Source organism: Lathamus discolor, chromosome 4 (assembly GCF_037157495.1).
Source record: "Lathamus discolor isolate bLatDis1 chromosome 4, bLatDis1.hap1, whole genome shotgun sequence".
Lineage (NCBI taxonomy): Eukaryota > Metazoa > Chordata > Aves > Psittaciformes > Psittacidae > Lathamus > Lathamus discolor.
The window spans coordinates 5,736,813-5,749,666 of NC_088887.1; the positions used below are offsets into that span (position 1 = coordinate 5,736,813).

Below are 12,854 nucleotides of genomic sequence, written 5' to 3' on the forward strand. Positions count from 1 at the left end.
GGAGAGTCTGCAGTGGTGTGTGTGTGGGGGGGGGGGGGTGGGCCAGGAGGACACTGCCTGTTGCAGCTGCTGCGAGGTAAGGTAAAATGTGGCCTGCGAAGGGAGCAGAACCTAACAGCACCTTCTCCATCTGGAAAGATCCCTCCTCAGTGCACGTTACCGGGCAGGGTGTGGGGAAGGCCTCCGCTATCTTCCTTCCACATGGCTGAGCTTGCTCCTTCCACCGTCCCGCAGGGCGGCGGGGAGCGGCACGGCAGCGCCGCACATCTGCACCCGGTACGTCCGGAGCTCGGCAGGGAGCCGCGGGGGGCTCCGGACCGGGCACTGCTCTCAGCGCACTGCCGGGGGCCGCCCGCCCCGGCGCAGCGACAGCGGCGGAGCGCGCCAGGCCCGCCCCCCGGGAGGCAGCCGCTAGGGGGCTGCCTGTAATCGAGTCGGGCCGGCAAGTGTAGTTACCGGGAAACCGCCGCCCCCCGGGGCCCCGCGCCCCCCGCGTCTCCTTCCGGGGGCGCTCCCGCTCCCCCCCCCCGCCTCCCCCCGTCTCTACCTGCTCATCCCCCGCTCCCGGCCTGCGCCGCCGCTCACCTGTGCCCGCCCCGCTCCGCACCGCAATCCCGGCGGGCGGGGGAAGCCCGCCCCGTCCCGCCCCAGGCGGGCGGACCCTCGCCTCCGCCCTGCCGCGGGTCCCGGCCCGCGACCCCCGGCCCGGCCCGGCCCGGTCCGGCCCTGCCTCTCCGGGCCGCGGAGACCGGCAGCCAATCGGAGCGGCGCTGCCGGGCCGGAGCTGTTTACCCAATCTCAGCCCGCCTCCCCGTCGGGGAGCCGCCGAGGGGGGAGCGGGCGGCGGGGGGCACGGCGGCGGCCGCGGAGAGGGAGCCGCAAGGGGAGCGCAACGAAGCGCGAAGGCGCGGCGGGGGTAGATGGCAGCCCGGCCCGCGGGCTCCCCTCTCGGCCGCTTCGGCCCGGCGGGGGCACTCCGCGCCCGTACCTGGCCATGACCCCGCGCCGGTCCCGGCTGGGCCACCCCGGCGTTTGCCGCTGAAGGGACTGGCTCCTTTCCGACCTCCCCCGCTCCCTTTCTCCTCCGCCTCCTCGCTGCTGAGGCTGCCGCCTCTTCCCGGAGCCCTGCCGGAGTGATGGGCTGCATCGGATCCCGCACTGTGGGTAAGGCGTTGGCAGGGACGACGGTAAAGGGATGCTCGGGCAGTGGCGGCCCCAGCCCGGCTGACGGCACGACGGCCCCTGGCACGAAGGGCGGCGGTCGCCCCTCACAGCCCCCCTCCCGGCTGCCCAGGGCCCGTCCAGCGCCATTAGCGGTGCGCGACCGTTCCGCACCTCGCCATGCCCCGGTCCCCCGCGGCGCGGCGCGGAGTCCCGGCCGCTGGCCTAGGTGCTGGCGGCGGGGCCGGGGGCAGCGCGGCTGCGGGGCGTGCAGGGGCTGGCGGAACGTGTCCCGTGTCACTCGTGGCGGAAGGTCGCGGAACATGTGGGTCAGTGCGGTGCCTCCGGAGGAGGGGGTGGGTGCGGGGCGTGTCTCCCGAAGCGGGATCAGGCGGCCGGCGGCTGCCTCCTGCGCTCGGTAGCGGTTTATTGTTAGCTGAGGATGCATAACGGTGCATGATCTGCACGTCTTCTTCCCCTTCCCCCTACGTAGACTTCAATGGAGAGCAGCAAACAAAACTGAATCCCTTCCCTCTCGCAGGGCAAGGGGACAGAGTGGGAGGAATCGCATCTTTCCACTGGGCCACGCAGATTTCACAGCGGAGGATCCCGAGCCTTTAGGCTATGTAACCTAGCTCTCCCCTCCTACACACTTGCAGATACCAAGGGATCCCTTGATCCCTAAGCACAGGTCTCTACCGGTAAAACCAGCATCTCATGTCACGCTTTCCTCCCCACGAGAGAATTTCTTTCTGTGCAAACCACACGTGCAGACGTTAGTTACGTGGGGATGTGTCATTCAAGACACCAAAACAATCTCGGGGAGAATACCAGAGCTAATTCGGTAGTACGTGTCTCTCAAGCCTTTCCACAAGGCACACAGGCACCGTGTCGTCTGTGGGAAAAGGAAACCTCCGAGGGCAGGAGAGTTGAACCACGTCCCCAGAATAAATCTGAGGGACCGTGTCAAAGCCTGCTGCTGTGACGCTTCTTGGCTCAATGGGAAAAGCCCTTTGTAAGAGCACTTCCAGGGAATAATTTACTCCTGCAGCAGCAACCTTTAAGCCGCAGACTCCAGTTTCTACTTCGGGATTTAATCCCCACATCCAACCTATGTCTTTTACCAGTCTCAAACATCTTCAAGACCTAAAGAAGTCTATTATGGCTTTTGTAATGTCCACGTGGCAAAGTTCACTGCAATATTTCCCTTAAGATTCTTCAAGCTCTTTACCTGGATGAGGTAAAGACATCCCTTGTAGCATATCAAAACATGTATTGCCTCCCTCTCCTGCCTTTCCTGTATCATCCACACATGCACATTGCCAAGGGCTTTTTTATCCTGTTAGCTAGCAAATTATATATACCCCTTTTCTCAATGTGTGTCTGAGCTAGCAGCATTAATTCTTGGTTTCTCTCCACAGCACTGTTCAAATACAGAACAAACACAAATCTAGTAACATCCACTCTCCACTCCAAACTGTGGTTAAGCTGTCATACTTAACCACATAGGTATTGTTCCTGCGCATGGCAGCACTTTTGTACTCTGTGACCTGGAATCTGTGTTAAGAAAAGCTTTGTATAACTGAGCTGTTGCCTGTATCATTCCCATATATATATAAATATATGAGAGCATCTGTGCATTAAAATTATGATGGGATAATTCTCTTTGTCTGCAAATTGCACTCAGATATAGACCTTCATGGTGTAGTTATTGAGCATTCCATACTGTAGTGACTTTTGGTTTATTCAATATATGCTTATTTTAGATGGTGAGAACACAATGGACATTAGGGACCTCCTTATACAGTTAATTGAGGAATTTTTCCTTAACCTTATGTTATGAAGGTGTATTAAGGGGAATTGCACAACCATGATTCTTATCTCTGTGGGAGTCAGATATGAGTGTAGTAATAGTGTCTGATGCCTGCTTCATCTGAAACTTTTACACTGTTTTGCTTCAGTAGGGGCTTCGTCTGTTTTAAGTCCTAGAGGTTAGACTGGGTGAAGGTGGGATCCGTGAGTTTTACTTGGAGTTCTTGGCTTAAGGAGGTTTGCTCAGAACAGTTCTTATTTGGCAGCCTAGATTTTTCATTCCAGCCTTCCTGGAGTTATTGGGAGGATCCTTCAGACCTGTTTTGGGAGATCAGTGCTAGGTCTGAGGTCTAGGATGTGGCTAGAAAGTAACACCCTAGCACCAGTAGAGCTTTCTGTTCTTACTCTATAGTGTATGTGGTATTCTGCAGACTTAGTTCAATACAGAGGCTCTGTATTGCCTTTCCAAGACCATGTAGGTCCTGGAGATATAAGAAGGGTGATACGCTTGTATTGGTTTTACCTTGGAATTTGCATGGAGCAGATTTTGGACTCGGATTCTGGGAGGTTTTAATTAGTGATAGAAAGCTTGCAATCAGTCACATTTAGTTTATTCACCACACAAGGGCCGGTGCAGGATTGTGCCCTGAGCTTGCTCCGGGCCTTTTTCCATTCCAGTTTTAAGCAAGCCACATGATTTCTCCATCTCCCGCAGGGATGTTTTACTATGATCTAGTTAGATGTCATAGTTTGCACATGTTTAGTGATATGCAACTTTACATTTTCTTCCCTAAATATGAGTTTTCTGGTTATTTCTCCCTAGTGAAAAGTAACTGAGAGGGTCATAACTGAGCAGCTCCATATGCATAAAATTGAAATGGAGTCATATAGAATCACAGAATCAACTTGGTTGAAAAAGGCCTTTAAGCTCATAAAGCCCAACCATTACCCCAGCACTGCCAAGACCACCGCTGAACCTTGTCACTGAGGGCCTCATAGACACGACTTGTGAACACTTGCAGGGACGGTGACTCCAGCACTGCCCTGGGCAGCCTGTTCCAATGCCTGAGCACCCTCTGGGGAAGGAATTGTTCCTCATCTCCAGTCTGAACCTCCCCTGGTGCAGCTGGAGGCCGTTTCCTCTTGTCCTGTCGCTTGTTCCTTAGGAGCAGAGACCCACCCCACCTCACTCCATCCTCCTGTTAGGCAGCTGTAGGGAGCAATGAGGTCCACCCTGAGCCTTCTCTTCTCCAGATGGAGCTCCCCAGGTCCCTCAGCCATTCCCCATCACACTTGTGCTCCGGGCCCTGCCCTGCTCCAGCACCTCAATGTCTCTCTTGTAGGGAGGGGCCCAGAACTGAACACAGGATTCCAGTGCCCAGTGCAGGGGGATGATCACTGCCCTGGCCCTGCTGGCTATGCTACGCAGGATGCCGTTGGCCTTCTTGGCTGCCTGGGCACAAGCTGCTCGTGTTCAGCCCTGTCATTCAGCACCCCCAGGTCCTTTTCCATGAGCAGATTTCCAGCTGCTCTTCCCCAAGGCTGGAGCGTTGCGTGGGGTGATCTTTCAGTCTTTTAGAGGACATCAGAAATAACAACGATAATAGTCAAATTAGGATTTCCTAGGGTATGAGAAAAGCTGAAAAGTGATCTTAAAAGGTTAAACTGATACCCAGTCATCTCCACAGATGCACCCACTTCGACCTCAATGTCATACGTGTGCTTTGTGTTACATGGCATGATAGCAATTAAACAATGAGCATTGCAGCTGGTTTCTTCCTCTGATAATAGCTACAAGTCAGGTCTGTATATTGGTGGTAATTACTCCATGACAGTTCCCAGAGAGCTGACTAGTGATACTCATCACAGCTGGGACTTGATTTCAGTGATGTAAAGGAGGTTTTCACTGAGGTTGCTGGACAGTCAAGGTTGCAAAATCCAGCTGGGAACTTGTAGATACTTGCCTGCCAACTCAATGCAGAATTCACTTGATTACTGCCAGTAACTGAATTAGCCAAATTTAAGATTTCAGGCCCACTTAGATGTCTGAATGCATTGCAAGTGTACCTTTGACCGCAGCTTGGACATCTCCTGATACTGCCTTTTCTGGCTATTGCGATAAGATCTCTCTTTAATTCCTTGAATGGATTTAAATGAATAGAAGGCTCAAGCCTCCTAAACTGAAGATTGCTCTCTGTTTTTTTTCCAAGTGATGTCTCTGATTTCTCTCATGTCTTTGCATGAGAGGCTCCAGCAAACATGTTTTGTGAAGTGACATAAGATAGTAGAAAACTATTCCAAGAAACTGAGCACTAACAGTACTTCTGGAGTGTGGGGAAAGAAAACTAGAGATGCTCACACAATATTAGGAGAAAGTTTCTGACTGTGAGGAGTATCAAGCACTGGAAGGGGTTTCCCAGGGAGGTTGTGCAGTGTCCATTCATTGGGGTTTTCAAGACCAGAAAAGATAAAGCCCTGACTTACCTGGTCTAACCTCATAGCTGACTCTGCTTTGAGCAGGAGTTTGGACCTCAAGGGGTGCCTTCCACCTGAATTATCCTGTGATGCTACGCTCTATACAGATCTAAAGCCTGGAGTTGTTGCCTTTCTGAGTCAGGTTAGACCTGTTGCTTTAGTCCTGTTCTGCCAGAGAATCCCAGGTCTTCTACGTGTCATTAATACACTCCTGTGCGCTCTCAGTAGTTAAAGGAAAGTGAAAATAGTGGGGAGCACCATGTGCCACAACCTCCCTCACCATAACACCCCCGGCTGTCGGCTGGAGTCCTCCCCATGGGGTTTTTTTGGTCTGGCAATTTTGCAAGAAACAGCTCAAGTGACAGTTAGGCTCATGTACAGAGTTATCAAGTCATTGGCCATGCAGAATGGAAAAGGCCGTGCTCTTCATTTAGCAATCTCTGGGTCAAATCTGACCTGCCAAAGCTAGCTGGCTGGCCTGCTGGACTCCTCTCTACAAGGAATGGTCAGTGTACTGTCAGAGGGAGGAGTGCATACTTTCTGTGTTGCTTTCTCACTGGATGTGCTATACGAAATGTAAATGAGTGGCTTATAGCATTCACAGTAGGAGAAGTGGAGCCAAAGACCACCTACTTTGAACATAGCCACTTTACATTTAGCAGAGTGGGAGCAAAGTAAGATGCTGACAGGAGAGGGGGTAAGCAGCTGGAGCGATCAATGAGCAGCCCCTTCATTTTTCTTCCTACTCATCCCCCCACAGATCTGAAGGTGTGTGGAGTGAGATCTGCTATGGCAAGTGTAGGCTATGCACATGGAGTGTGAAAAAGTGAGACATGAAGTCTGCGTAGATACATCACGTCAAGGGGCCCAGTGTCCAGTTTCTCCCTCCTTCACCTTCACCAAGTGAGTCAGTGAAAACAAATAGAGGGAGAAGCCTAGGAAAGGAAGTGGTAATGTAGTCATGGCCTTGCAGATATGTTCATTTACTTGCATGCACACAGGTGGAAGGGGAAGGAGCATAGAGCTCTGCGTAGAAACCTCCACTTTATAGGGAATGTGGCTAAAAGAGTGGGAATACATGAAGAAGGGCATCTGGGAATTTTGTTCCTCTTCTACCTGGGGGAGAGACAAGCAGAAGAGAAGGACAAAAAGATCCCTTTCGTTCTAGATCAGACTGCTTTGTGCTTAGTCTCATTTCATTATTCCTCCTTCTTCCCAGTCTGGCCTTTCTTCTTTCAAGCAGTTCTCAATCTGATCACTTTAAGAACTCATCAACTAAAGAGCTCTAGAATAAGAACTTGTTTCTACCAGTAAGGACCTGATCAAAGATTGTCTCCTGGACCTAGCAGCCAGTTGTCATGAAGCGTGTACAAACTGATGACCTCTGAGGCCCCTCTCTCTCTTCTCAGGGTTATCGAGATAGGTTAGGGTTTGACGTTGTTGTGGGGAGAGGGCTAATAAATAGCGTGATTGCATAAGCCTAGCTTTAAAAGAAAACCATGCTAAAAACCGTGTGTAAAGCAAGTGTACCAGCAACTGGCATTAGTATGAGAAAACAAGAAAACAGTCTTTGTCATGTTACTGATTGACTGAAGCCTTTTGTGGTTTTTTGGTGGACAACACAACAGACATGATTGTGATGAACAGAACTGAAGGACAGCATATTGACTTTGTGAGCTCTTATGGGCAGTAATATGAAAGAATTATGAGAGAAATTACAAAGGAGCCAATGGGAAAATGGGAGTAATGAATAGTATTTCATTGGCGTGACTGAGCTGGGATTCTGACTTGCATAGACTGACGTGTATTGAAGCAGAAAAAGTGAACTAATCAATATATATTTCAGGCCTGTTTTCTTGGGGGGAAGTAGGAGAAAAATAGTTTTCAGCTCATTAAACTGCAAACAACCATGATTTTAGACTGATAAGTACAACAGCCGTTTCAAAGTAACTTGCCCTCAAGTGTTTTTAAGTAGTTGAATAAAAAGTTAAAGGTTTGTTTTTCAGTAAGGCTTGAAATAGTGAGGAAGTTCTGGAAGTGAAAAGCTGAGGTTTCATTATAACTTTAAAAGTCCTGTGGATGATCCAGGTACTTAATTTTGTCAATCTGATAAAATTCCCACTAAAATCTGAGGATGACAATATGCCAGTCAGAATGGGTTTGTGCAAAACAGGTCCTGTCAAGCTAACTTCATTTCATGACTTCCATGGGACCCCCTGCAGCCAAGTACTATGATGGAAGTGCCTTTACCTACAATCATGGTAATGGTTCTAAAATACTAGATTGGTAAAAGATAAAACCCCACAAATCAGTTAGCAACCAACTTAGTACCATATGATTCTTTGACTAATAATGTATGAATACAGTACATTTTAAATGTATCAAAATTCAATAGATAGCAACATAGTAACACAGAAAGAATCATTGCTGAAAAGCTTGTGTTTCTCATGTGATCCCACATTTCTCAATACGGTTGTCAGTAAAATACTGATCTTGGTAGAATTTGCAAAGACTGGAAGAACTGTTAAAAAAGAAAAAAGATAAATCACTGATATGGAAGTTTCATTCATTTGGAGTATTGACTCTTGACACACAGTGTGTGTTTCAGTCTAACCAAATATGAGTTCATATGTCTAACAACAGGGTGTGAACAGCATTTACAGGACCAGAGCTCTATGTCAGAAAGCATTCACACTGAAAAAGCTTAGAGACATATGAACAGATAATCAGTAAGTCAATAACTACTATTGATATGCTGCAGCTGAAGAAGTTAATGTGTTTCTTTGATATATCAAGAGCTGAGTATTGAACAGGAGAGGTTATATTTTCACTGCATTTGGCACTTGTGAAAAAGAATTATTTTACATACACTGTGTCTAATTCTGTTATCATCGCTTTGAGAAGTACTGCAAAACTGAAGAATGGCCAGAAAATAGACATGAGACTTTGAATATAAACTCACAGAATTGACTCAATGTCAATCTAAGTGTTACAGTGAATTAAACCCCCCCTCAAAACCACCTGATTCTTCAACCTAGCAGAAAAGAGGATGTGATGGAAGGGTGGCAGACACATGCCAGTTGCAAATGAGGCAAAACATTAACTGGTAAAAATACTTAACTGTTGGAATAATTTACTGGGAGTTGTACTGAGTCCTCTGTTACCTGAACACATGAAAACCAAGATTAAAAAATCCCCAAAAGCTCTAGTTCAAGCACACCAATAGAAAGTATAATTAACAAAGGGAATACCTTTAGCGCCTCTTCACTTAAGAAGGTCAGATTAGATGATCGGGATGCTTCAGTGTGAGTTTAAGCTGAAAATTCTCAAATCCAGGATTATACTAGACTTTTAAAGGAGAAAATAGTTTGGTGATCCAATTGGCTAGCACGTGGATTGATGTTCCACACGGGAAAATTAGTTGTAGGGATTATACTACTGACCATTTCCGATGCCTGGCCAGGATTGTGACAGCAGGCTGTGACAGTGACAGCCAGAGGGAGATCAAAGAGCATGAAGCCTAGTATTAACAGGGACTTCAGTTAACCCTACGTGTAGGCTGGCAAATGAAATGTTTACCTCAGGAGCCATTCTAAGAGCTTGTAAAAGACAAGTAACTTGCCTTGTGCAATAGTTAGGAGGATTTAGTGATACAGAGACATTAAGATCATAGCAGAACTGCACCCTTCACCCCTTGCCCCCAGCCTCTAAAAACCGACTATTTTGTGTCTGTTCACTGTGGAAGAAGTTGTGGACGTTGCACTTTCTGATGCACTTTGATACATCAGAAGATCAGCTTCAAATCAAAGCTGCAGTAAATGAGGTTGTAGAGCAGGTAGACAAGAGTGTACTGGGTCATCAGATGGTATTCATACAAGACTTCTGGAGAAATTGGAGGCTGAAAGAGCTGAACTACTAGTAAAGCCTTCCAATGACTTTGGTACAAGAGGATTGGAAGGTGGCTAATGTGATGCCAGCTTTAAAGGTTATTTTGATATCTTGGAAACTGTAGGCTAGTAAACAAGATACACCTAGCAGGCAAGCTAATAAGCATTACTTTACTTTAAAGAACAGAATTAGTGTATCCATGGACAAATAAGATGTACTGAGAAAGCATCAACACTACTGTTGTTAAGGAATACCACACCTTGTAAGTCTTACAAGGGGGGTCAACAAGCATATTGACAAAGAAGATGCAATGGCTATAGTCTGCTTGAATTTTCAAAGCACATTTGTAAAGGTCCCTCACACCAGGCTGTTAAAGACTTGAATCTGCTGTTGAATCAAAGGGAACTTCCTGAAGTTAGGAAGTAGCTGGGTAAAATATAGGAAGCAAGCTTTCAGATTTATGAGCATCTATGAATGATATGAAAAAAGGGGGGGAATAACGAGGTAACAAAGTAAGATAATGACAGTAATCGTTTGGGGGAGCAAACCAGAAATCTATCTGCAGAGATCTGCAAAAGGATTTCACAATATTGAATGACGACATGTTAAATTTATGAGTGAAATCTGAGGTAGATAAATGTAAAATGATGCACACAGGCGACGTGATTCTAGTGTTACATTTGCAGTGCTGGGGTTTCTGAGCTTACTATTTCCATGCAAGAAGGAGATCTTGGGGTTATAATGAGTAGCTTAATTCTAGATACCAGTAAAAATGCCAATCAAACGTTAGTAATTAGGAAAAGAGTATAGAATAAAATGAGAAACAACATTATACTATGCATAAATCCATACTACGCCTTTATTTTGAATATAACATGTTGCCCTTGATTGTCCATTCACATTTCAGAAAGGACACAATCGAACTGGAAAAGATTCAGAAAAGGGCAGCAAAGGCATGGTGTGATTTATGTGAGGAACGATTTAAATGGATAGGGATTTCTCAAGTATGGAAAAGAGATTGATTAGGGAAAGTTCTGATGGACATCCATAAAATCATGTATTTTCTCTGTGATGCGAGCAGCACGGAGAAAACGAAGAGGGGAAAATATTTCACACTACCTATTTCAAAACAGAATCTAGATCTCAAATGAAACTTGCAAGTGGCAAAACCCAGTGCTTCTTCATGTAACACAGAGTTAAATTGTGGAACTCTTTGACATAGGATGCTATGGGTACTAAAAGTTTTCTTTAGTTTAAAAAGTGAACAGAGGAATAGAAGAAAACACCTTCAAAGGTTACTATATACAGAGGCAACATCTCTGTCTCAGGATCTACTTGAGGAGAAGTTGAGGCAAGGACAAGTATTCTGGGAAAGTATCAGTACTGTTTAGACTGCTCTTATACTCTTTCTTACACATCCACTCCCACTTTAGGGACAAGCTGATATCTATCCAAAACAAACACTAAATGCCTACTTTCCCACTAACTCCCCAAAGAAGAGATTGAAGAAAAGAAACCAGAGAGAAAGACAGTCATTGAGGTGGGATGGGTTATGGTGAAGGAGAAGTAGAAAAGTAAGAAAAGAGAACAGGGTAAAGACTAACAGGCTAAGCCCAGGACAACAGGGAACCAGAGAGGAACAGTTAGCAGAGCACCCCTTTATTTCCACAGTATCCAGGGACTGGTAGAGGCTGCCTAAGTGATGCCCTGCTCAGAACAAGGGAATAGAAATAGCACTACTAGTTGCTGGGATCTTGGGTTTTCTTCCTCTTAGAGCTGGAGGTGAGAAACGAGGTAGTTGATAAAGAAGGGCCAGAATTTAGTAGGTCTTGGGATGGGAACTGTACAAGTAAAGATGTGAGAAGTGCAGCCAGAATCTTAATGATAAATTCTGGAGGAGTCAGAAGACTGGCATACTTGATATACAGAGATGCCAGTCTCCCTGTCATTGCATAAGAGACATGAGTCAGGGTGTCCTGTGAGCAAACATGTGCCTCTCACATTGCTTGATGGAAGATTTTTCCAGCTTATATTCACAGTCGTCCATTGAATTAGTTCAGAGTGGAAACTGGCCACCAGGATTCCTCATCCTCTCCTGAAAATGGGTGGTCCTACAATCATACATTGTGATTGGGTGTAAGGGGGAAGAACTTGAGCAATCAATGCAGGAATATCTACATATTCTTCTTTGTACTATCTACATCTTCATACTATCTACTTCTGAATATCTACATATTCTTCTTCATACATCTTCTTACAAGTGTTCCCAAGGGAGGTCATCTGGTTGTTCAAAGCTTACTGAAGTGGTGTGTGAGCTGGACAGGGAGTCACAGGTTGAGGCCTCAGAGATGTCTCCTTAGAGCTAGGTGCTGCAGACTACCTTCCTATGGGACTTGCCTGAGGTAGGACACGATAGTATTATCTTTGTGTTCTACACTGTACTCTGGCCGAGCAGTGTGGGGTTGATTGAGACTCACTGACCGTAGACCCAGTGGTCCCCAGTTTTAGTGATGCTGCATGGATGATCCTTCCATTTCAGCGGTGAGGTTTCTGCCTGCATTTGGAGGTGAGTTTTGTTCAGCTAAGGCTCAACAGGGAGATTTCCCCTTGCTGGTGATCATGAGGGAGTTGAATGCCCCAGAGAGCTTCCAGGTTCTGAGGAGGGCCTTGTAAAACACCAGGAGTTCAAGGTAGTCGTGGAAGAGGCCTCTTGGGTCACTAGTGTAGAATGATAGACATCTCAGCAATGGTGGGGAAGGCACATGCCAGCACAATCCAGGCTGGATTGTCCAAACCATCAAAGACCACCCCCAAATCCAGTATTTTCTCTTGGGGGCTAGTCAATGTTGCACTGGGTCATTGATGCAGTATTGAAGCATTGAGTCAGCACTCACTAGTTGTTGATGATCATAATCCTCCTTGAAGGGAAAGTTGCTGCATCATTTCTGACCACCTCTGCAGCTATTCAGGCACCTTGACCTCCCACTTATCCCAGCTAGTAGCCAGCAAGTGGCTGTTAGCACAGAGGTAGGCTCTCCGAGCAGAAAGCGCTGCCTTCCTGGTGGGAGGTCGCTAGCTGCCTGCTTATCAACTGTTTCCAAAGATGCGATGAGACCTCTTGACTCATTTGGCTTGGTCAGAGGAAGATGCTACATAGGTGTCTTGGTTGACTTCATGTGTCTCAGGTCTTCTTGGTACCAGAGGGAGAAGAGGCATGTCAGCAGAATTAAATCCACATGACTACACACAACTTTAGTTCTGTGAGCAGCAGGCCCATCACACCCTGATAGACAATACAGAGGAAGGACTCTATGGTGGTTGGAGTAGCAATGGCTGGAATAGGGCAGCTCTGACTCACTCCCCTTTTGAAGCCAAGAGGACCCTTGGAAAAGCACTCTGCAGTTGTACACAGCTACTGAAGTAACCCCGTGAAGCTGAAACTGAATGCCTTCAGGGTCCCCACAAAATAGCCATTACCCATTCTGTTAAACACTTTCTCCTGGCTGGGGGACCAGGAG

General features: G+C 47.2%; 1 protein-coding gene across 2 annotated transcripts in view; it reads left to right on the forward strand.

Moving 5' to 3' along the window:
* The window catches only part of FAM131B (family with sequence similarity 131 member B), a 40,396-nt gene that overhangs the window by 13,759 nt on the left and 13,783 nt on the right, over positions 1-12,854 (forward strand). Inside the window, exon 1 of one of the 2 annotated variants that reach the window (XM_065676056.1) lies at positions 613-1,164. The exons of the other annotated variant lie outside the window; for it this stretch is intronic. Within the exon in view, the coding sequence (XP_065532128.1) occupies positions 1,137-1,164 (28 nt within the window). The 5' untranslated portion in view covers positions 613-1,136. Of the gene's footprint in view, positions 1-612; positions 1,165-12,854 lie in introns of those variants that run through there. 2 annotated transcript variants of the gene reach the window in all.